The sequence below is a fragment of the Mus caroli genome, chromosome 3, assembly GCF_900094665.2.
Source record: "Mus caroli chromosome 3, CAROLI_EIJ_v1.1, whole genome shotgun sequence".
Taxonomy (NCBI): Eukaryota; Metazoa; Chordata; class Mammalia; order Rodentia; family Muridae; genus Mus; species Mus caroli.
The window spans coordinates 92,096,939-92,123,192 of record NC_034572.1 but is presented as its reverse complement, the minus strand read 5'-3'; the positions used below and the strand labels follow the sequence as shown (position 1 = coordinate 92,123,192).

General features: G+C 45.6%; 1 protein-coding gene across 2 annotated transcripts in view; it reads right to left on the bottom strand.

The window, feature by feature from the left end:
• Notch2 (notch receptor 2) overlaps positions 1-26,254 on the bottom strand; it is a 170,818-nt gene that overhangs the window by 87,683 nt on the left and 56,881 nt on the right. For both annotated transcript variants that reach the window (XM_029475637.1, XM_021157432.2), the window contains exon 2: positions 14,528-14,609. In XM_029475637.1, the coding sequence (XP_029331497.1) occupies positions 14,528-14,609 (82 nt within the window). The remainder of the gene's footprint in view (positions 1-14,527; positions 14,610-26,254) is intronic.

Here is a 26,254-nt window from a genome sequence, read left to right as displayed (position 1 = left end):
GAGTGCCCAGGCTCTTCAGCAGCCTTGAATGATGGAACCGGGACACACAGACAGTGCTGAGGCTTGTGTCCTTGCTGTGGCAGAAGAAATAATCAGTCCTTTACCATATGCCCTGAAACCTGAAAAAATATTCGAATGTGACTAACACATCACAGACCGGCTCTTATCATATGAGTTCACAACAAGCACACCCTTCGCCATAACAGACAAACTGTCTGAGAGGAGGAGATGCCTGTTCTAAGTGCTGTGTCGCAGCAGCATGCCAGGGGCTGTAATCCTGACAAGCACTCCTTACACCACTAAGTTGTATCTGATCCACATTTGAATGTATATAAGATGCTGTTATGATTAACCTAACAGTCTATCTGAGAGACTTTTATATTACTGCTGATGGAGGCAGACCTTGCTCGTGCACTGTGCATCATTCCCAAGCCCTGGGAAGATACCTGAATTCCTTGTAGACTTTGACCTGGTGCACTGTGTTGAAACAACGATTTCAATGTAGCTTTTATTCATGCACTGTACGTTCTCTGTACTCAGCTTCCTCCAGCTCAAAGAACATGCTACAATCCAACATGCCTCCTGCCAGACCTATGCACACGCCAGTCACAAAGCCCCCACTCTCTCCACCCTCTGTCTCAACCATGCAACCATGCCCTAAAATTCCTCCAAGCCTCTGCCTAAACGTTATTTCCTGCTGGCAGCCACATGCTGCCTGTAAGCACACTCGGGAGGCTCAGGCAATAAGACCCTGTCCCTACCCCCAAAAGAAGGAGAAGAGGGGAAGATACAGGAAGGAGAAGAAAGGGGAAGAGGGAGGAGAGAAAGGGAAAGAGAAGGTTTGGAAGGGACATCCCCACTTTATGTTCCCATAAATCTGACACACTGCATTAACCTTTACTACAATTATTTATCCTCTCTAATAGACAAGAGTTATTCTCTACTATACCCTATGTGCCAAACACAGTGACTAGCATATGGAAGCCATTCAGCTGTTCAGTGCTCACATTCTTAACGGATGCCAAAGGGCAAGATGCAAGGGTCCACATAATCTTTACAACTTAAAGGCTCCAGACTTCAATTACACTGGAAGTTTGGGAACCACTGGGTTGAGCTATTTACCTAAAGGATCTTTAAGCTAATTAAGATTCTTTATACACAAAGCACCTACCTCTTAACCCTCATAAACCCAAGACTATTCAAAGCTGTCCTACCCCATATGGAATAGATTTCTTTACATCACATTTTCCTAATATATATATATATATATATATATATATATATATATGTGTGTGTGTGTGTGTGTGTAAAGTTACTCAGCTTTCAGAGTGCATATCTGCTGCACATAAACCCTCTGTCACATACAACAGAAATTGTAGTGCCCGTGTAAGAGGCTCTTGCTGCATTGCTGTGCCCAGAAGCAGCTACCAGGCCGCACCAGCTCTGCCAGACTTACCTGCAAGCCTCTCAAGATGCTTTTAAGAGCAAATATGATTATTAAACCACCACTGTCACAACACCCAACCCCAAAACTTGTCCACACAAAAGATAACTTTTATGGCATTTACACCAACTAACATTTATTACTTTGATGGTAATGAGAATAATTATTTGCCAAAGAAAAATGAGTGGTGTTCACTTCTTTGAATGATGTTCCTCGTTAATTTAGTAGAAACCCCGGCTGTAACTAGCACACATCACCTCAGCCAGAGATGGCATCGACCAAAAGCAGGCAGCAGAGAGATCAAGGGTAGCTCACTGCTGTGATCTCAGCTCCTCTGCTTCAAGAACATCATTGCACATTAAATCAAGAACAAACAGCAGAAACAGTGGCTTTCTGGCATCTGGCACTTCTGGGAAAACAGGAAGCTTTCCAATGGCTCCTGAGCCCTAAGGTGAGCTGGCACACTCCACCATCTATGTTTGGATCATCAGCTCAGGAACTGTCACTGGTGGCATTTTAAATGGGCATAAAGTGACACAGAACTGTCAGCTTGACTCTTGGCCTAAAAGATGTGCTATGTAGCATTTTAAAGGAAGTTTGCTGACACTTGCTCTGAGGGCAGGACACCACTAACATCATAAAGGCAAAAGGGCTTACCGTTTAGGTGAACTCTTGTTCACTGCAAATAAGACCATTTCTGCTAGAGATAATAATACTCAGTTGGTAGAACCCTTGAGTCCCCTGTGTGAGTCCCTAGGTTTAACTCCCAAGACCAGAGCAAAAGAAAGAGAAGGAGAAAAACAAAACAAAACAAAACAACAAAACAAAAAACAAAGCAGGGTTATAGAAACCAGGCCATTTGAGAAGCAGTTATTATGAAGAATGTTTAATTTCAGAAAGACAGCCCAGTGCCACACCATCTGTATAGAGAAACAGGAAGACAAAGACTGGGAGCGTGGCTCAGAGGTAGAGCATTTGACAACAGCAGGACTCCAGATTGGTTGCCAACACCTAAATAAATAAATAAATAAATAAATAAATACCTAAAACAGTAGACATCTGCAAAATAATTATGGTTCCTAACTACTCCTCTTAAAAACAGAGTCACTGCCTATCAGGGGGAGGGAGGAAGAGCAATTCTTGGGAGTAAACCTTATCTGAGACTTTATAGTGGTCTGTGGCCTTTCATACTACAGAAACTAAACATTCAACAGACATGCTGAACTTACCACTCCACTGTGCCCAAAGCGAAGGCAAAGGCAAGTGCAGAAATACTTTTAGGGGCAGTAGCAGCAAGCACAGCAAAGCCAGAGCTGACCGGCCCAGGCTGATCTGTGCTTCTAGATGGAGCTCAAGGCCAAGGTCACGAGTGTAAGCAAAGACAGTATACAGCAGGAACCGTGGCACAAGCCACAGACATTCTACATCATTTCTGGAGAGGTGCTTCACTGACTAGACATGTGGGCAAAGCCACTACAGATGGACCCACACTCTCCTCAGCACTGTCCAGAAGCCTTCAGGACGGTTCTATGGGAGACTCTGAGGGCATGGGTGCACACACAAGTGTATGCACGTGTGTGTAAACACTCACAATCCAAGTCTGTCACATATAAAACATATGTGTGCAAACGTACATAGCCATGTGTGTCTAACAGTTGTGACCTTTTGTCTATCTGAATGAATATTAAAGTTTTTACAATGTTTGGCCAAGGGCTCCAGGATGGCCCCAGATCTCTCTGGTAAAGTTGCTGACCCACAGCCCTTTCCTCAGACTAGCCTTGGCTCCGCTGCTGGACATGTTACCTTGAACAAATCACTTTACCTCTCTGATCCTCAGTCTTCCTTGTGTTAAAAATGAGATGCTTGGTTCTGGGCAGATGGCTCGGTGGCTATGAGCACTTGCTGCTCGAGCAGAGGACCAGAATTCAGATCCTGGAACTCACCTGGCAGCTCACAACCCTCTGTAACTCTGCCTTCAGGGAACCTGATGCCCTCTTCTGGTCTTCCAAGAGCCCCAAGCATGCAGGCAGAGGACATTCACACATGCAAGCCAAGCACTCTGCCATATAACGTAAAAATAAACACCCATTTTCTAAAAGTAAGATGCTGGACCAAACAATCTCCAACAGTTGCTTTGAAATTGTACAGGTCCCCTCAGTTCTGTTCACAGCCCTGGAGTTACAGGGACACACACTTCACCCACCGAGAGCTGTGATCTCCCCATTGTTTGGATTCACTGGACTTTTGAAAAATGAAAATGCCTATTCTTTCAAACTGCTCCACAAAAACCCAAATCTTTTGTTTTTAAGGTCTGCTTCCATGATAACACATATGTCTACCCACACCAGTTCTTAAAGGATTGCTACCATAAAGAAAAAAGAAGATAAGCTGTCCAGCTTTCTTCCTAATGAGGTCAAGAGAACTAACTGAATCCCTGTCTATATTCCAGTCCGTCGAATACACAGAGGAACACAAAGGAACTCACTCTGCTGTGTTCTGTGTCATATATACATCACAATGAGTAGGAAGGACCCTAAGGTGTCTTTACCCTCCTCCTGAACGTGGTGACTTCAATAGTGACACTTAACTCCTTCAGCACCCTTCAACCCCAGGATGTAAGAACTCCAAGTCCCACTCCTTGGGCAAGAATCACACCCCTCGTGGAGTCTAGCAGTCCCTCCAAAGGGCCTGTGGATGCTTATGTAGATGAACTGTTGCTAAGGTGTCACCTTGAGCTAAGCCCTCACAGGAAACAAGGAGGCCAAGACCGAGCAAAACAGAACAAACCATCAGGGCACCAGGAGGAAATCCAGAGACCAGGGACCTCTGTCCCCTTCCAGGCCTTAGCATCATCCCCAAACCCCCATGCCAGCATGGCAGCCTGCTTTCTTCAGCACAGAATGACACGGCAGCAGACACCTCAAGCCTTACAGGTAAGTTACAGGAGACATTTTAATGGCTGACATGTGTGTGAGAGACAGTGCTCTGGGAAGAATCCCTCACAGGGAATCAACCCTTAGGTAAATCTGTCTCCAGAACTCATTTTCAGGCATCCCTTCAACTCAGCACGAAGGCCTCTCCTGCTCGCTCCCCAGGTCACAGTGATGTTGTCATTGCCTCCCATAAAACCCTTAGGTAAATCTGTCTCCAGAACTCATTTNCAGGCATCCCTTCAACTCAGCACGAAGGCCTCTCCTGCTCGCTCCCCAGGTCACAGTGATGTTGTCATTGCCTCCCATAAAACCCGAGGAGCCAGGTGTGGTGGTACAAGCCTTTAATCCCAGCAGAGGCAGAGACAGGTGGATCTCTTTGAGTTCAAAGCCTGCTTACTCTACACAGTAAGTTCCAGGCAAGGTTAAGGAGAAAGAAGGTTAAGGAGAGAGATCTTGTCTCCAAAACAAACCACCACCAATAACAACTTAGAAGGGCTATGTGAGGCTCATCACTGAGCTGTGTGTAGATACAACTTAGGACTCTGACAGTCAGTGCCAGTCTTTGCCTGGAAGGAAATGAGTCACCTTCCATTAGTAATCAAGGGCTGTCCGGTTTTAAGGAGTGACCTAGACATTCACAAGCATGAGTTTCGGCAATAAGAGACCAAGAGTCAGACACCACAAATATTATATACAAATAGGGCCGTGGCAGAAAAATTAAGAGTCAAGAAGGTTCTTTGGGTACTGCTCAGAATGACTAAGGTTTCAAAGGGGCAAGCTGCCCAGTGAAGAAATTCCTCAAGGAGATGTGCCTGACTTACACAAGCACCAGGGTTTCACAATCTTAAAGGGCCAGGAGGTTGAGGGACGAAGGCACTGCCAAGGTCTAGGCAAGAAAATCATAACCACTGTCAAATGTTTTCCACGCGGAGCAGGCAGCCTGGTCTATTCTGGATAATTGGGGGTTTGGATATGTACTGTATAATTAGAGGAAACAAGCAGTAAAGGACATGAGCTAATTTGGGGTAACCCAAGACTTGGCTAACAGATACCCACTCACTCCAAATTCCTAACATGAATTGAACCTGGCCAGTGAGATGCTGGGCAGAAGACATGACTGTGAGATACCTGGCCTCTCGGCTAACAGAGGGAGCCTGCGCATAGAGCCCAGGCGCTGTCTCTGCTCTTGTTTCACTCCCTCTACCCAAACCTTTTCTTGGCTTCTGAGGTTCTTGAACTCTGAGTTTCCTGCCTAATGCAGCCACAAGCTACCTGGCTACTCTGTCTAGCAACACAAAGAGTCAGAAAGTCCAGGGAAGGAAGGTAATTGCTGCCAGCTGCCCTCTCTTCCTGTGCCTGGGCCCTTTCCCCAGCCTCTCACGCTGGCCACTCCACCTCCACACGCTCATTGCTAACATGTGCTCAAGGGATGTTTGTCCAAACCACTTAACTGTCGCTTGAAACCCGACTGGTCCACACACTGGTTCAGTGAAACATTACATGAACTAGAATTTAGACAGAAAAAGCAACCAAGATGGAGACATATTTGGAGACATATTCACACGACCCAGCACAGAAAGGCCTGAAAGGCCTGAGAAGCCTCTGTCTGGCATGTGTGGCTGCAGTCCTCCGAGTCCTTGCTAAGGGGGACATGGGCTGTTCATATTTGAATAAAACAGTCTGTAGCTGCCTTGTGTGACAGAGATACTGAGAAGTACGAACAGTCAAGCAGAGGAAGCACCTCTCTGGAACAGGAGTGTGGAATTAAAGGCTTCCGGTGCCACTTAGACTCCAAGGCAGGCAATGTTCTCATGAACTTTCTCTTCCTACAGGAGGGGAAGCGGGCAGAAGGGTGTGATTCGGTAGTCATTGAGCAATGCCAGCTATCACCACTGCCCTTGCCTTCGCTCCTCTTTCCTAAAGCCCTTCTCATAAAGGCCATGTGGACTATTTCTGAAAGGAGATATTAAACAGAAGCTGCGGCATCAGAAGGGGAAGCCGGATGTTCCTATCCGAGGACCTTAGACCCAGATGGCTGCCTGCGTCTTCAGGGAGGTCACTAACAGTAGATATGAACTAGAAAGTATAGTGAAATTGAAGAGAAATATTAATTTGCCTTGCATTTCATGAGATATAAAATAGAACTCAAATTAAACAAAAACCTGGAAACAACACAGTCTCCTAATACATGTGCACACGCACGCACGCTCGCTCATTCCTGCATCTGTGTGCATGCAACAAGGGGGAGACGAGACACTCCTTTCCTGGGAATTCCAACCCCTGAGCACTGAGGAAAGGGTCCATCATGCCCACATATTTATGCTATTTTAACAAAATAAGCTTGCAAATCTCTGAATAATTCTATTTCCATTCAGTTGTGACTAAGGGCAAATATAGGCAAAACTAAAATGAAGAATTTAATTAAGCTTCTCTAGAAGGGAAATATTTCTCATTCTTCTCCCCAGGGAAGAGCAGTGGGGAGTCAGGGGGGTTCCTACATGAAGTGATGGCGCTGACAAGCTACGATTGAACAATGAGCAACTTCACCCAGGATTATGGTTAACCTGGAGGCCGTGTTCAAAGAAGCTGAGCTAAATTCCAATCTATTAATGCCAGCTTTGTGAGCCAAAATTAATTGATTTAATTTATTGGCAGCTACCCAAGACGGGCAGCAGGATTCAGGCAGAGCCTACGGATGGCACTCTACTTCCCTATCAAACAATGGTTACTGACTGGTTCAGCCAAAAGCATAAAGGGGACTTAGATAGCGCACGGGGACTCTCTTACCATGCGCTGGTAAGAAACTGGTGGTCAAGGCTGTAATGGAAGACTCTTCAGACAGACAGACAGACAGACAGACAGACAGCTTAAAGGACTCTGAAAGGACCGTGTGAATAAAACTCGCTTTGGAATGGCAGTTAGACAAGGTACAGCCTTGATGGAAACACCAACCGTACATAGGTAATTCATGTGCAAACACCAAGTGCCATGTTTAACAAGTAGTTCTGTGTTGGCAGCAACATCCAAGCAGCCATGCCACGGGGCTTCGTCCATCTCAGTGTCATTCATGGCTGTGTAAAATGGTTCTGGACCTGCCAGTCCCCAGTCAGGAAATGGGGAGGTTCAAGGTTTTGTTCATTTGTTTTCTCTACTGAAAAGCTCAGTCACAAACAATATTTTCCACCCCCCATTCCACTGCCTTTCTCTTTATATTTCATCTACATAATGGCAATAGGCACTAGTAGAGGCTCACCCATGTAACCTAGGCTAGCTAGAAGCCAGTAGTAAATGGTTAAGTGAGATGCTGCGGCCTACCTAAAACCACTATTTCTGCTTTCAAAGCAAGCACTAAAAGGCCAGAAAATAGGCATATCAGATAAAGGTGCTTGCGGCCAAGCCTAACAGCCTGCGCTGAGGGCCTGGGACCCACATGATGAGAGAGAACTGGCTCTCACCTCAGCATGCATGCCACGGCACATGCATGCCCACACATAAAAATAAGTAAATAAATACATAAACTTTAGTTAATAAAAGCAGAGATTTAATCATAGTCTAGTAGTTATATGTTTTCAAGTGTCACAGTTTCTTTTGGGGGCAGTCTTGTTTGAGCTTTCAGTTTAATATACAATTTGGTTCCATTTTATTGATAGGTAAACTGAGACAAAGACAGCACATTTTTCAAGAGTTCCTCTTGAATCAGTTAAAAAAGAAAGTTTTAAGATTTTGGGTAAATTATCCAAAATCTCTGAGCATCCATATACTGACTGATAAAACAAGAATTTAGCATGCATTTCATATAAACAGCTGAACTGATGTCAGAGTTGGTCCAGAACAATCAGCTAGCACTGAACCGTTACACTGCCAAAGATCTGATTGCTAGCAGGAAGTAGACTCAGACTCAGTCTATCTGGCATAGAAATCTATGTTCTCTGCATGTTACCAGACAGGACTCTTCCAAGACTTAATCCACTCACAAGCACCAGGCTGAGCCACACTGGAGCCTGGGGCTAAGGCAGTAATGGGTATTGCTAATCTCCTTATTTAGAATGTTAAGATTTTTCACCATTTTTTGCATTAACTTTGATATTTTTGAACCAAGATATCTCCGACTGATGAGTGAGTTTTCAGGCAGTGCCCTGACTTCCACACCTGAGGCTGTGGCTCTCCCCACTCACCATAGCCCCAGCTCACTCTGAACAGACCATACGAGATTCCGTTGTTTCCTGCCTAACTTTATTTCTCGCCACACCTCACAAGAGCCCTGCAGGGCTTCTCGGGACTGTTGTAAGTCATCCAGTGGACTGGTAAAGGCTGGGTGACTTTCCAAAGAAGAATGAAATAACAATATCAATTAATTGCAACTGCTACCACAGACTTGAGCGGTGCATGTGGCGCTGCCTGTGGTACACACAAACTGCAATAAGTCACTCTTAGGTTTTTCAAGATGTGTTTATTTTTTACGTTATGTGTAGGGGTGTTTTGCATCTATGTATCTGTGTACCACCTGCAAGCCTGGTGGCCTCGAGGCCCAAGATGACTTCAGGTGCCCTAGAACTGGAGTTACATACAGATGGTTGTGAGCCACCATGTGGGTGCTTGAAACCAAACCTGGATCCTCTGCAAGAGCAGCAGGTGCTTTTAACCACGGAGCCATCGCTGCCTGCACAATATGTAACTCTCGGAGTTAATCATTCTTAGGCACCACGCTAAGAAGAGAAGAAACCTTACCCTGTGAACGGCTTTAAATAAGCTAAAGATACCACTCTTCACTTAATATCTGCAAGACTCTAAAAAAGAGGGTGGAGAAAAAAAATTGAAGCCATACCTACAGAGGTATGGCTAACTCTGCTATCACCTTCCAGAGAACCTATGCAAACATGATGTTCTGGTAACTAGGGCACCCAACATGAAGGAACCAGGCTGGCAGGACCAGCTTGGCAGGGAAGCAAGCAAGCAATTGGCAGTGGACAGTCCACTCCATGGCTCTGATCCTCAGCAACCCTTCACAGCAATGCATGCACTCAGGAGAAGGTGACGAAAGGAACGAAGGCTGAGCTGGCCACAGTGGCACACACCCTTCTGAGACCACCACCGCGGCACAAGCACTAGGCTAGGGCCTCCATCCAGAGCTGAGTTCTGGGGGAGTCTGGCTCCTCTGCTCTCTGCTGTGATACCTAACGTGTTAGGAAGACAATGAAGGCAACCCGCCCAGTTTTCTTGGATGGATTTCAGATGCCTGGACCACCAACATCACTCCTAATCCTGGCAAAGAAAATACTTAGTTGCTAATGTTTACTGCAGCTAGCAACAAGGTTTGGATAAAATGTGACACAGCTTGTATTTTATAACATTTTGCATCCATCATCATGCACTTAAAAATGTAATTTTTAGATACAAACTAGAGTTTCCCAGGAGTAAGCCCCCATCCTCAGGGACTCTGAAATTGTGTGGCTTCGCATGTGTCCTTTCCTCCCTTTCCCAGTACTGTGCTAGGCACCTCAACCTGGCAGGCAAGGGTGAAGGACCCTTCACGATCTCAATCTGCACCCTTACGAACAGCAACAATCACATCAGAACAACTCTCTTGTTCATAACAATTATCAAGTCAGAATGCACTATTAAAGGCACTAGAGAAAACTACAAGGGACACAGGACTTGAGAGCGCACAGACGCAAACTGTGAGAATCCCACAGTTAGCTGCTTTCCCTCTGCAAGCTGCTCTACATGAATATCCTGCAGCGCTACAGAAAAAAGCAAGTGGCCAAGGACATCTCTCTAACAGAGACAGCAAGTGGCCGTGGACATCTCGCTAACAGAGACAGGGCAGGGTGGGGGCACCAGGAACCAAAGAGGTAAACAGAATTTGAAAGGCAAAACCTTAGAAAAGACCCGGGAGGAGGAGCTCCAAGCCTGAACACAACTCTGAAAATACTTCCCCTTCAATGGCTTCTGACGGGCAGAAGAGGAGAATACAGGACCCAAGAGAAAGAGTTGGATGGCTGTAAAGACTGGACAGGCAGTTAGTTCCTCCTTAGAACTCAAGTCTGCCAGAATAGAGGGCCTGATAAGAACATCCCAGGCTTGGTCAACCCCTCACGCTCCACAGCAGTCCTCTGAAGGGTCACATCTGGCCATGTGGGCCATCTCCCAGCAGTAAGGGTGAAACAGAAGCAAATCCATGTAACATAGCCTCAGTGGGATCAAAGTGATCCGCCAGGGATGGAACAGACCCACTCCCACGAAGCTCTATTGGGATAAACACTCCGAATGCATCATCCAGTGTCCAGTCAGTCATTTCAAAGAGTGAAGAAAAGCAAACGTGAGCCCTAAGTGAAGACAAGGAGCAGCGGGCAGAAATGTAACCACTGGTACCTCAGACCGTATATAACAAAGGATAAATACATCCTTAGAGTAAACGTCCTGACTGGTAACTCATGACCTCACCTACACCCGACAGGCTAGCACACATGCAGTGCCCGTGATTTTTAATCAAAATGGGATTTGCGTGGTTTATACTTGAAAGCTTGGAACAAACAACTCGAAAGTGATTAATTACATCCAAACTTAATTATATATTTACACCTCCCAGTAGGACAGGGAGAGAATAAAATGTCTTAACTTTAAGTAGTGAGAGGACTTTATTAAGAGCTGACAGCGACTATTTAGCAGCAGTAATTGAGTTTTATGCAAGATTGCACAGGTTCCCCTTGCCTGGCATCACAGTCTGACAGGGTCCTTGGGCTCATCACAGTGCGAAGGGGGGGAGCAGGGGGGAGGGGGAGAAAAAAGCCACACAGTTGAGCTGTGCACAAAACCTATCTTTGAAAGTACTTATCCGCATCTGTCAATGTGATCTTATTGAGGATTTCTATAATTTCTATAAACAATCATTAGGTTTTGGCTGAATCAGCAGGATAATGCCACCTTAGCAGGTTCTGGGATAGCTTCCACTCTAAAACAGTTTTCTCCCAATTCCCACCCTACCCCCTACAGAAGGAACTTGGCTTCAACTCTGTTTCCTTAATCCACTAAGCAACCTCAGGGAAAAAAATAAAAAGACAATCACATGCCCTGCGCATCTGATGTAATTTTCATAATCCTCTAAGTGTTGGAATACTTACGTACTATGTTGTGAAAATATTTACTGAACAAACTGGCATACCTTATCCCTCGGGTGGGGGGCGGTGAAGGATGCTGACAAGTGCCGTGAGTACACGCCATTGTTACTTAAGATGATGCTGAGGAGCCAGAGAGCAATGTGCTCAGCCTAGGCTGCACTGCCACTCTCCCATGGTCAGTCACGCCCGCGACCTCTCCTGAGGACACGGTGGACACTTGGGAGAGGAGAGCACTCTGCCCAGGCTTCTTGCTGGTCTCCCAAAAGGATGGCTCTGCCAACTTTCGCCCTTAGGCCTCCTTTTCCAAACCTACTTTCTTTGCTGTGTGACCCTGGCTGGCCTGAAACTCACTATGTAAATCAGGCTGATCTTGAACCCACAAAGATCACCCTTAATATGCCTCCTGTCAAGTACTGGGACAAACGGTACTCACCACAGAGTGTCCCAGGCTGACACCACTTCTAGCATGCACGTCACTATACGGGGCTTCTTCCTGAAGCCAGGTACAACCACGCCTCCCTGGCCATGCTTCAAGTCTGAGGCTAGCAACTGCCTCTCCCTAAAAGTGAACTTCTGGGCTGGAGAGATGGCTCAGCGATTAAGAGCACTGACTGCTCTTCCGAAGGTTCTGAGTTCAAATCTCAGCAACCACATGGTGGCTTACAACCATCCTTAATGACATCTGACTCCCTCTCCCGGTGTGTCTGAAGACAGCTACAGTGTACTTACATATAAAATAAATAATAAATAAATCTTTTTTTAAAAAGTGACCTTCTGTGTCCTCTCCAGTGCTCAGCCTCTGTTCCCCCTGATGCCTCCCCTCTCACATCAGACCATACGCAGACCAGCATGTATGTGAAACTCCCCCTGCATAGCTCAGTAAGTCCAATTACACCCAACCAGCTTGCCTCTCCGCCAGGCCAATGCCACACAAAGCAAGTAAAATTCCCAGGGGAAAATCAATCTTGTTAAGATAAACAGATAAGAGACATGGAAATGACTACATGTGCTGAAATCTGTGTGTGTGGACCTTTTTACTCAAGGATCCTGTGTGGCTGTTTCCTCCCAATTGAAACATTTATTCTGCAAAGGTAGGAGGGGCTGGTAAGATGCAGCTAATGAAACTCACAAGGCATAAGAAGCTTGGGACCCAGAGGATTTGCAAAGCCCTGCTCCAGGGTTACAAAAATAACCATCAGCTGGTGGGGAAAGCAGGCTCACCTCCTGCAAGTTGTGTGAGTTAAGGCTCTCTAGATTTTGTCACACGGTTGGTGAGCTTTTCAGTGTGGCAGCTGGCCTTTAAGTGGCCTGTGCTCCAATACGGAACCCCAGTGGACTAGCTAGACTTAAGTGGCATCAATTCTTGGTTCCATTTTCAGTGTCTCACTTGAGGTAAATAGGTGTCTGTCGGCAGTGTCCTAGAACAGCAGTTCTCAACCTGTGCGTTGTGACCCCTTTGGGGTTGAATGACCCTTTCATAGGGGTCACCTAAGGCCATTGGAAAACACAGATATTTATATTATGATTCATAACAGTAGCAAAATTGCAGCTATGAAATTATTTTATGGTGGGAGGGGGGTCACCACACATGAGGAACTATATTAGAGGGTGGCAGTATTAGGAAGGCTGAGACCTGCTGCTGTTGAAGAAGGCACAAGACACTTTGCTCTACAGTCCCTACATAGCAGGCACCATGCTAGCTATTAGCTATGCAAAAATGCCCACAGTCGGGTACTAAGAAGAGGCTCAGAGGGTAAACACATCGTGCCAGTTAGAACAGAGTAAGCAACCACACAGCAGATGCTGCGAGAGACAAACTGTGGCGTCCAGTTGAGGTACTGAACTCCTTCCCTTAGTATCTTCCATGTGGAGGAGAGTGCACCATGTCGGGTAGTTTTCCTGGCTAAGACTCAAGTGAGTAGCCACAATCAGTTATATAATCTTCCATTTCCGATGCTATCTTAATTCCAATCCAAACAAACCAATGTTAAATTTGACTGTCATCACAGTTTAAAATATTTTCACTTTGTTGAAGAAAACTGTTTCTGACCATCTTTCTGAAACTCCTAGGACATTAAAGAATGCAGAGCCTAAGGTCAGAATCAAGGGGGTCACAAGGACAAAAGAAAAAGGACCGGCAATTTCCTATACACATCTTACTTCCCTGATGTAAAGAGAATGGAGCTACCTTAGCACTAAAACATCTGAGGTAAAAAACATATGCCATCAGTAAGAAAGGTAGCTTGGTTTGGTGGTGCAAACCTTTAATCCAAGGACTCTGAGCAGAAGCAGGCATATCTCTGTGAGTTCAAGGCCAACCCTGTCTACAAAGGGAGTTCTAAGCAGCCAAGGCTAGATAGTGGGACCCTGTCTTTAAAATAAGAAAACAATACATAAAAGAAGTGGGGAAAAAGCTGTGTATGAAATTATCTCACAGCTTGTCTCAAACAAAAAAAGTAGGCTAGATTAGACAGTTGGAAAAACAGAAGGGAAGTGTTCTTGAATCAAGAGGTACTGAAAGTTTCCAGGTCCGATCCCCTCCTACCCGTGTGGTCCACCCATAGACCGGCCCCTCCTCCATCCTACAAGCTCATATACATCTTGCTCCACAGTCTCGCCTTCAGAACTGGACTTTTTAAACAGGGGGATTAAAGTTTTCCAATGACTACTTGACATTCATTTAGAGTATATCTACTTGGTATGACTTAAAAACATGATCATATCTGGTATTGGAGGGAGAAAAGATTCTAAGGCTATCTCTTACACTGAAAAATAAAAGAAATACTCAATATATATTACTAGCCACTCACTAAAACCCTTTCACAATGATAAAGATAATGGCAGGATAGTGACTTACTTTCCTCAACCATTTCGCTAACAACCAGCCCGCCCTTCCATCCTCACCACCTACAAAAACTACATCAGAAGATCTAAGAGCCAGCAACACTTCACAGAAGTATTGAAATTTTAAAAAGCCCAAACACACCTTGCCCAGGGCCTACTGTCAGAGAGATGATTACAGAAGAACTTACCGGCAGAAGCCTGTGCCGTTGTGGTAGGTAACACAGGTCCCTTCATTTACACAGGGCTCTTGACCGCCTCGACACTGCAAAGCTGAAATAAAAGACAAAGTGGAATCAGAAATCAGGCACCAGTCACGGCCCTTTGACAGCAAAGTGGGATCCAAAGAGAAAGCTTTTCTTTCCCCCATCACAGCACGTCCCTCGAGACTTCACTGACTAGTCAGTGTTTGGCTCCCACGTCACAGGAACACAGTTCACCTCACAGTCTCCTCTCATGGTCTTGTATGTCCTTAGTTCTCTGTGCCTCCATATGTCTGGCAGACACATGTCCTAGTGACAATGAGATTGTTAAAGCTGTACCAACCATAATAGGCTGTGATCCTTTTAGGATTTAGACACTTCAGAAAAGCACACAAGGGTCTACCACTGATCTGAGTGGACAGTGGTTGACCATAGGAGGAGCTGCTTGGCTTCAGGTTACGATTTAATAAAATGGGCCACTTTAGCAAGCAGCCAAAAGCATCAACATTCACTAACAGGACCCAGAAAAAAGGAGAAACCACATCTGTGGAGAAGGGACTACAATAACGTCTCATTTCACAAAAAAAAAAAAAAAAAAGCAAGGAGAAGGTGGTCACTGGAGACGGTGGGAGAAGGGACGAAGTAAACAAAGTAGAAACTAACTTCATATTTACGGACACACAGACGCCCCTTGAGAGACAAGGAAAAGACTTTAGCAGGAAAGGCTCTCCAAAGCAGCAGACTCAGCGTGGGTAGGGAAATGGCCATACCCCAAAACTTGCACTGATTTCAGCCAGGAGAGGAAGATGTCTACCCAGGTGCTTTCAGCATCCAAATGTTCAGCTTTTAGAAGTGGAATTTTCATCACCAAAGATACATCAAGACTCCTAAGGACTACTAGGAAGGCAAGATAGAACCTAGTCTAACATTCAAGACATTCAAAACCCTATTAGAAGTGTTTATTTATCAGGCACTGTACATACGGGAACTAATTCAGCCTTGACAAAAACCCTGAAATGGTTCATTTCATCACACCCTATGTCATAGCTGAAGAAGCAGCATAGGCAGGCAGCCTGTGAGATCATCACACCAGTGAGCCAGAGCCAGATACAATACTGGCTTGGGATGACCAGGCCCAGAGACTTTTCTTAAGCACAGAGACAGGCTACTTCCTGCTACCATGGTTGAGCGGGTGTTATTATGACCACGTGCTGGAAAGTGAGGGCCAGAGAGGTTAAGTGGCTTCCTCATGAGGTATCAGATCCTATCTGGTGGCAGCACTGAGCCTGAGAGCCAGGCCTCTCACTAAGCCCGGCCTATCTCTGCGACAGCTGTTGGCATCACAGAAGCACTCACTGGGCTGTGCACTCAACAGGCAGACTCTGGAAATGGGACATCTTCTCATCCACGGCCCACTTCCCTGTAAGGCGTAAGCGCTCCCTCTTCCCACACTGATAAGCTCCGATGCAACTACCATAATTAAAACAGTAATGTCGGGTTATTTCCTCCATACTGCAGCACTCAAACTCATGTTTTCATCCTCTTGAGACACTTTTATTAGCTCTCCTCTGGTTGCCTTTTCCTCTTCCTCTTATTTAAAAAAGGAAAACAGCTCAGGAAAGGACTGCTCCACCGGCACAGAGCGTTCCAGCTCAGTCCCCTACAAGAATTCCAACAAGCAAAAGCCATCATGAGCCCGAGTCCTGCCTCCTGTATCAGGCAAGACAGCCTCACTGGGCTCCATTCCCTACCTGTGAACTAATCTACGTTGACCACCCGCAGAGTCCTGTAATCCAGAACCCCTGTAATCCAGCAGGGAGTGGCACTCCATAAAAGAGGCTGCAGAGGCTCAGCTAGAGAGCGCTAGCTGTGCAAGAGTGAAGAGATGAGATCAACCCCACCCCCAACCCCCACCCACGCACCCACGCAAAGAGCCAGGCATGGCTGTGCATGCCTGGGATCTCAACCTGAAGAGGGGGATGGAGGCAGAGCCCAAGAGCTTACTGCATGGCCAGGCTAATCCCCAAATCTGAGCTTCAGCTCAGATTAACACCCTGTCTCAAGACAGCCAGGGAAAGAGAAGCAGAGGGAGGCAGCAGCTCCCCTCTGAACCTGGCGTGTGCACACAAGGTCACTCACCTCCACACTCAGTGCACGTACCACACACAAATGCATAAACATTACACCACACACAGGGATAATGTGTTAAGAAATATACAAAGGTTTTTTGGGTTTTTTTTTTTTTTTTGGTTTTTGGTTTTTTTGTTTTGTTTTGTTTTGTTTTGGGGGGGGTTGGTTTAGTTTGGTTTGGTTTTTCGAGGCAGGGTTTCTCTGTATAGAGCCCTGGCTGTCCTGGAACTCACTTTGTAGACCAGGCTGGCCTCGAACGCTTGCCTCTGCCTCCCGAGTGCTGGGATTAAAGGTGTGCGCCACGAAATATACCAAGTTGTAACAAGTACATAAAAATAGGCAGAATACAAAGAGAAATTTATCCAGGAGAGCAGAAGGACCCCAGCCACCCATGACTCAGCTGTGGGCAGGGAGAGGAAAAAAGAAAATCACAGCCTGTTCCTTCCTCTTAGGTGTCCTGGCAAATCATCGCAGTGGCAGATTCATAGAATACACACAACCTAGAGTCAATATGTGCCCAGCAATCTAGCAAATAACTTTACAGCCTCGCTTTAGAGCCAATCCAAGTCAGTGACCAAAAAAAAAAAAAAAAAAGGTGGGCACCCCAGGCTAATAATTAATGCCACTTGGCTGGTTTCTGCGATTCTACTACCTTGAACCTTTAACATTTCCCCAGTCACAGTTTTCAAACTTCAATATGCATCAGAGGCCCCTGTTAAATCAGTACCTGGACGGGCTCTCCAGCCCCAATCAAATCCAAGAGCACATGGAGTCTGAGACACCAGCCCAACTTTTCCTCTCAAGCTGCACACCGTAGCAGAGGACGATCAATCTTTCATACCACGGTCTGTATTTCTGGACATACACCCCACAATAAAAGGAAAAGCAAACACAAGACAGTGGACTTGTGTCTCATTGCCCAGTCACTTGGCAGTGTGACACAAAACGAAGAAGAAAGCTTCTAGAATTTTTCTTTTTTCGGAGTTTTGGGACAGGGTCTCACTGTAGCTCTGGCTATCCTGGAACTCACTATGTAGAGCAGGCTAGCTTCAAAATTCACAGAGCTCCATCTAGCTCGGCCTCCTGAGTGCAGGCATCAAAGGTGGGTGCCACCACACTCAGCTGAAACCCATTCAGAACACAGCACATCTACAAAGCATGCAGATGAAGGGCCCTGATGTCAGAGACACTGTAGTCAGCAAACTCTCACAAACTCTGCTTCTTTTAGGGGAAAACAGAGAACAACAAACAAAATGTAAATAAAGCCTCTTTAGACAGTGGTATGTTCTAGAAAAAAAAAAAAAAAAAAACAACAAGCAACGAGGTACAAACAATTCATAAAGTTCTCAGGTAGAGATAAAGAAAAGCCCACTTGAGCAGAGCGGGAACCCAGGCACAGAAAACTAACATACATTTGTAAATAAAGCCTCTTTAGACAGTGGATTTTTTAAAAAAAAAAAAAAAAAAAAACAACAAGCAACGAGGTACAAACAATTCATAAAGTTCTCAGGTAGAGATAAAGAAAAGCCCACTTGAGCAGAGCGGGAACCCAGGCACAGAAAACTAACATACATTTGGGGATTGAGATCGCGATTAAACAATAGTCACAAGAGAAAGGCCATGGAGGCTAGGATGGGATAAGTCACCAAAGGCCTGGTCAGGTCACAGCTGCTCCTTCAAGTGGGAGGGGAAAGAACTGCCCTGTTTAAGCATGTCAACTTCAAAGTAAAATGACACAATTTAATATAGAGTGTGATATCAATAAATGGGATTAATTCCTCCCAGATGCCATCACCAGCCCTCTAATAAAACACACAAGCCACGCAGAGCTTACTGCTATCCTCCTAAAGGGGCAATAAAAAAGAAATGATTCACTAAATGTACAGCCAGTATACTACACTTGAGCAAAGGACCACTCCAGACACAAGCATGGTGCTCAACCAGCAATACACAGAGACCAACCCACCATGAAGGAACCAGTCTCTGGACACACCATCCTCTCAGCCTACAGGGAAGGGACAGATGGAACAGAGAGAAAGGGACCTAGCCAAATGACTCCAGAAAAATACAAACACAGCAAAAATGGCTTTTATTAGATGCCTTCAGTATACCTCTTAATACTCACTGTCAAAACCTCTCTACAAAGAACTACAAAACAGCACAGACCCTCGAAGCCATTCAGTCCAGACGAGGCTTCATATCCACGTTTATTAGCCTCCACTGTATACAAACACTCCAGACAACAAGGTACCTATCAGTCAGTGATCTTTACCAGGTCCAACGCACCAGGAATTTATCTTCAGAAAGACAGACTGAAGGTATCCAGGCTCGATGGAGTCCCCATCACAATTTTCTAGGCTTTCCGGCGCTTTTTGGGCCGTGCCAGCTATGTATCACAGGCTTCAAAGCCTCCCTTTGTTTTAAGAATCTCAAACATGAGTAATTAAGCCCGGTACCCCAGACGGTGTAATCTGAGCAGCCTACAATGTGTTTCACTCCTTGCTCTGACAAGCAATGTTTTAAATTGGCAATACTTGTTGCTTTGTAGCCTCTTCAAATAAGCCTCTGTCTGTTGTATGACTCACATGACTCTTTTCATACCCTGCTCCTTCTGCCTGCAGCGCGCTCATCCGCTGCACCCTCAGACGAGGTTTAATGCTCTGAATGGCTGCAGAGCCTAAAGTAGAAGAGTGACACAGAGCGCTTCTTTTCTCCCTTCGACGTTTATGCAAATTTCAAGTAGCAGAATTTGAGAGCTGAAGTCTGGGTTGCTGGCTGGGACTTGGCTGTGTCCCTCTGTTGCTTCTGGCACAGGGCCTCTGGAAGGAGTGCCGTCCAGTGGACACGGCCATGTTTTCTAAAATGTTTTCTACTACCCAAAATAGGAGAACTGAGGGCAGGCGGAGACAGCAGGGATATGCAGTGATTTTCACAGCACCCTTCAATTTCAAACAACAAAGAGCTTCCACTTTGCTTTTTATTCCATTTGGGGGGGGGCAGCTGCCGGGGGGGGGGGGCATGTCATCCATGAAAAAAAAAAATACAAACAAACAGAAGCGCAGAAGCTCCAAGTCCCAAGTGTGACATTTAAACAGAAGCACCGTGGGAGCAGTTGTCTCCCTCCTGAACTCAGTCTTGGTTAAAAGAAAGGAGAAAAGCAGCCAGGGAGACACGGAGTTTTATGCTCCCCGTAATATGTCAAGGATCTCTGTGTTCTTCAGAGATCACCAGTAGAAAATATTTCTGACCTAAAATATGCTGATTCCTGATCCAGACAGGACATCTAGAGGGCTCCCAGTCCCAGCTGATTTCCCAAAACTGAAACCTGCTGTGGTTTGGGAAAACAGAAGCAACAGGGTTTCACTCCGGCCCAGACTGGCCGGAAACTGACTGTGTGATCCAGGCTGTCCTTGAACTCCTGGCAAAGCTCTAGCCTGCCTCTCAGGTGAGTCGCCATGCCCAGCATCTAGGATTTTCATTTTATACAGAAATTCATTTCTATGAAATATTAATCCTTGATTCTAAAACCTGAAATCATCAATGTACTATGTAACACCAGAGTTTACTATACAATGGTGGTGGTGGTGGTGGTCTCCTTCTTCTCCTTCTCCTTCTCCCCCTCTTCCTTCTTCTTCTTCCCCCTCCTCCTCCTCCCCCTCCTTCTCCTCCTCCTCCTCTGCTTTTCTCTTATCAGGATTACAGAAAAAACAACTAGACCCCAATTGTGAGCTGAAGCAAATGAGTTCAACTAGGTAAGTTTCAGCCCTTTCGTGTTAAAGATTACACTATATACAATGTATGGTTTGAAAACCCACAGAAGAACCAGGACATGCCAGTCTGTTAATGGCACCTCTACATGCTGTCCCTCTAGACGGCACTGAATGATGCGACCCCTCCCTAGCTTGCATTCTGAATCGTTTGCTTCCATGTTGCTTCCGCTATGGCTTGGGCAGGTGTATCGTACTCTCATCTTCACGTCTAGCAAAGTTCTTGAAAGGCAGTGGTGTTGACAACAGAGATGGCTCATCTCCATGTGTATGAACCATGGAAGGTGCATATTCACTGACATTCAACAAACTAAACAGCTAAGACAAAAACCTACTGTCAGACTCAACCATCAGCTCCCGTGATTAAAATGTTCAAAGGCTTCCATTTTACTGAGCATGGAAACACTGAAATGAGACTCTAACACAGATTTTATGTTTGTCAGGAGAAGTAAAATAAACAGAGGAAGACAGTTAGACACATCCTAGCCTTTAACAAGAATAAAAGTTTGAGAAAGTAGATTTGTACATTTCTATCTCGGCAAAACTAAAACACCTTTCAAAGTTTCTGTCTTAAAACATGCATGAGCTGGGGCTGGAGAGACAGCAAGTGGCTGAGAGGCCACACAGCTCCTCCTAGCACCCATACAGTGCCCTCTTCTGGCTTCGGTGTGTACCTGCACTCATGTGCACGTGGCACATGCACATATAACTAAAATAAGTCTTTAAAATAAAGGAAAATGTGTGTGCATGATGATATTCCCTCCGACCCAATCCCTGTGCACCTTTAGCCGTGGGTATCAAGGAGGGGAGACTGACTGAAGAAGTTGGACAAAAGCAAAATCATGTGCAACTAACCAACAAATGCAAAAACAAACTTCTCAAAAGTAAACTGTCCAGGAAACTTGAGCAAGGACGCACACCTGCTCTCCTCTCACAGTGAGCACTTTTGCTCCTGGCACATCCACTGGTCAGTAGGTGCCAGTATGGTTCCAAGAAGCCCCAGTGTATTTCCTCAGCATGGACATCCATCTGGGGAAGAAATGACACTAACAAAGACAGACACGGGGCTTACAAGCCCATGGCTCAGTGTGCTAAAGCCTCAGTAGAGGAAGAAGTCCTATCCAAAGGCTCAAAGGGGCAGCCTTCTAGCTGATCTGTTGTACTATCTCTATCTGTCCTCTTATCAAGACAAATTTTGCCTGCCAACAATTCCCTGTACTTTTAGTAAGCCCTTCTCTATTAAAAGATTTTTTTTAAAAAAAAGTATTTTAAGTACAACTTAAAGTTTTTAAACCCCATAATTTTAAATAGAAGCTTTTAAGTACCCTTACTGGAAAAAATTATAAGTATATATAATTTTCTTGCTACCCTCCCCCCAAAAGAAGCAGAATGTCTTTTTAGCTTAAATTTCTTAGTGCTTTTTAAGTGAAGAAGACAATGTCTAGTGTTTGTTCATCCAGAGGGAGATTTCAAAAAAGTCTAAGACACAATGTTATATTAAAAAGAAAAAAAAACAAAACAAAACAAAACAAAATCCTGTGATTGTTAAATGCTATCACAAAATATGTCAACTTCCCAAAACCAAGCAGGGAAAATCCAGAGACTAGTCTCAGATTTCCTGACCAGCGTCCATCCTCATGGTCTTTTTCAAAAACACCCTTGTGTGGTAGGAACAGGGGCTATTCACAAGAACCAGGGCTGGGCAGGAGTCACCGGAACACCGCAGCTGCTGTGCAAATGGTGACGGTACAGAGTTCAACGATATGTTCTGAAGTGTGCAAGTCGGCAGCTACATGGTCATCTCGGTCCCTGATGCTCAATACCTGCGGCACCAAATGAACCCCACTTACCCGTGCATGGTATTCAAGCCCAGCATTCCTGCACACGTCACTGAGAATTGTCTAAGTCCAAGAACCTCAAAAGGTCCTAAGTCCCTGGCCTATATCTGACACTCCAAATCAGCACAGAGACTTGCAGTCAGAAAAGTAACCGTGGAGATGGGTTACAGCACACCCAGGGCCCAAATCCGGGGACCAGAGGGAGCCAGCAGGCAGACACCCACTCTGTAGTACACATGAAGATGGTGCAAGGGGCACAGCCCGGCCCTTCCATCCCTAGTCTTACTTCTCAGTTCTCCTCAGGTGTTTCCTCACACAGAAATCAACTCATATCAGCACAAGGGCAGAGAGAGGCAGGCGACACTGATGGCGGCCACTGATCCCCAAAGCCAGGGAGCTCCTTCATCAAACCCCAGGCTTCCAAAAAAAAAAAAAGTCAACTCACAAACACAGGGTCACGATGCCCTTGGTAGCATTCTCAAGTCTAGAGAGGTCAAGAGTAGCTCAGCCTGGAGGTCTCAGAAAGTCCGCCAGTGACAGTGCAATCTCTAAATTACTAAACTAAGACCTGAGGGTAAGTTCTGTGTGTGGTGCTGCCCCTCCACCCCATCCCTCACCCCCTCCACCCCCCTCCCCGGCTCGTCATTAACAAGTCCTGAGGGAGCTCAAGGATCCAGAAGAGTGAATTCAGGGCCAACTCCCATTCATCTTCCTTGGCATTCCTTCTATTCGGAGCTGAAGAGAGGTCCAGAAGCTTGTGGGTTCTAGGACTAAGGCAACAAACACAAGCCCTTTCTGCTCCACCTACGTCACTCAGCTCAGCTGTGAGGACAGGCACACATACAATCAATGCTTGGGAAATGGTTGCTAAGCTGAACTGCCCAAGGAATGGAGAGACCAGTAATTTTCTATCTCCCACCAAGAGAATGATAAACAAGGCCTTAATTGCCCACAAAGCACAAGGAAAACCTGCAAAATGACAGTTTATTATAGCCTTTTATAAGGACACAGAGACCTGGTGGAGGGGACATTTTAATCCCTCTTGTTTATCACTCTTAAAATTCTCTCCTCAAGAACAATTCACCCCACTGAGGACATGGGAGCGAGAGGCCTATTGAACTGAAGGGATTTAAGAGGGAGTTTATCAGTTACACCAGTCTATGCCCAGGGCTGGGGCCTGCCTTCCCATCACCTCATCTCATTACCAGGGTCAAATCCCTTGGAAAAACTGGTACTGGTACAAGTAAGCCTAGGTTCAAGGAAAGGGACAAAGGAGTCAGTGGTGGGGTTTGGTGGAGTGCCAGAGAGGAAACAAGCATCCCCTCTCCCAACACACGATTACCTCACCGACAATATTAAAACCAGGGTACTGTAATCACTTTGGCTATGCGCCCGAATATGTCTCCATGGAAAGTCTCAAATACTCTACGTTTTATAGTTAAAAAAAAAAAAAAAATTCAAACCAAGTCTCCAGCTCCTACCTGCCCCTGCAGTGTGGCCTGGTTTTCGGCCTGCTAAATTTATAATGTCGGCAAGATTATGACCTTTGAGCACGGTGGGCTCCATCCTACCTCACGAATTTAAGCAGAAAACAATCCCAACCCTGCTACTGGAGACCTCAGGGAGGAACTCTGAGGACATGAACTTCAGAAATGAGCTAACTGCAACCCAAGCCATATAGCTAGAGGGTCAAAGGCACCCACTCCAACCACAGCTGAAGCTGGCGTTGACTGAGCACCAGGGAGCAACACAGACCATAGACAACAGCCCTGTACAGAGTATTTAAGACAGACGACCCAGCTCCTCACAGGCAGGGACTCTCCACCCAGCTCTAGAAATACACGGCTACAATAAAGTACTGTCTCAGCCAGCTAGGTGTCCTCCTACAAATCCTTTAATCCCTACAACCTGGCAAGGCATACAAATTGATATTAGCACCACTTTGCAAAAGAGGAAAGAATTTTAAAAATAACAGACTTGCCTATAGCCATACAGATGGAGACTCCAAACCAAGGCTAGAATGCAGTGTTTTAGGTTTGTTCTGTTTTGTTAATCTACCAATCCTGTATTAGATACAAAACAACAACAACAAACTTGCATTAAGACCATCTGCGACTACAACAGTCTCGTCAAATAGACAGACAGACACATACATATTAGCCATGCATACGAAGAACACCTCTGCCAAAGCCCACATGCTTGTGAAAGTAGGCCTGGAGCTCCTAGGACAGGAGAGGCTACAGTGCTGTGTTCCAAACCCACCCTGGACAGTCAAGCCCTAAGAAGACACACACATCACCATCTCCGACCTCCACAGCAATCCCAGGCTGGAAAGCCTGGGAAACAAAACAAAACAGGGTACTATATGGAGTTGAAAGCAGCAGGTGAGAGGCTGAAGTTGTTGATAATCAGACTGTAGCTAGACAGCATTTCTTCTCAATAACAGAACAGCATGGGAAGGAAGAGAACAGCCAGGAGTCAGAACTGGAACTCAGGAATGACTGACCATACCTCACTTTGACAAGACTTTACTCTTACAGATGGTGAGCCTAGTGACAGGGAACAGTCACCCTCACTGGGACAAAGAATCCACAGTTCAAACAGTTAGATATAAATACCTCCAAAATAAAAAACACATCTGCAAACGAAGCTAATGAAGACGGAGCACTCACCAGGAAAAAGCGTGGCGTGCTCTGTAGAGAGTGGGTAATGACTGATGCGGTAAACCAAAAGGCCATAGGAGGCTGGGGATTTTCTTCATCTGCTCAGCTTCTGTCCAATTAAAAGAATGAACAGAGACGGCAGAGAGCAGCCTAACTTCCCAAGGCAGGAAATAAGCAATTCTGCCACATGCCCCCAATGCTGCAAGAGTCCTTGGCTCATTCTTTCCACATGGCTCGGACCCCAGACTCTAAAGTCTTCCAAAGACAAAAGTACATTACATTTTCATATGTTGTCCCCAAAGTGTCACCTTATTTCATGTCTGTACTACTTTAAAACTGTATAAAATAGGGACTGGGGAGATGTCGTAGGACTTAAGAGCACTGGCTGATCTTCCAGAGGACACAGGTTCAATTCCCAGCACCCACATGGCAGCTCACAATTGTCTATAACTCTAGTCCTAGGAGATCTGACGCCTCCTTTTGGCCTCGGTGGACATTGCACTGAACACACATGTTGCATTATGCAGAAAGGTAAAACATCAGTACACATATAGTTTCTTTAATGAAAAAAACTTAATTAAAAGGTGTTTTAAAGACATTACTTTTCTGCTTTCTTAATGGCACTTTTTAAATATTTTACTTCTGTGTATATGTGTTTGAGTGTAGGTTTGTACATGTGAGCACGACCCTCCAAATAGTAGTGCCCACAAGGGCTAGAAACTGGCATCAGATCCCCTGGCACTGGAGTTACAGGCAGTTGTGAGAGCCAGATGTAGTTCCGGTTCTCTGAAAGAGCAGAGCATGCTACCAGCCAGGGAACTGTCTCTCCTGCCCATCATTATGACCTTTGTAAGGGTATCAGACACCATGTATAGTATGTGTGTGTTTGTGTGTGTGTGTGTGTGTGTGTGTGTGAGCAAGCGCGCGCGCTCTATAAATGTTCTACCAAATTCAAGAAATGTTCTACCAAATGTTCAAGAAATTCAATGACAAAAATCTGAGGAAACTAAAAACAAAGAGTTTTGAAAAGTATCAGAGCACAAAAGGGTTGGGGGTGGGAGGGGACAACCAAGAAGAAACGCAAAGGGTGCCTTCTTATTGTGCAGCCAAGCCCCACGTCTAAGGAGCAGCTGTCTTTACTCAGCTGGAGGAAAACCACAGCACTGGGAAGACCTCGCTCATGCGCTGTCCTAGGCTAGGACACTGCTCACTGGGCCTCCTCAGCACACAGTCTAACTCGTTTTTCCAGTGACATTAATAAGCTAAACAGCCCTAACACTGAACAGACTGGCATGTCTATGGCTGAAGAAATGCCCA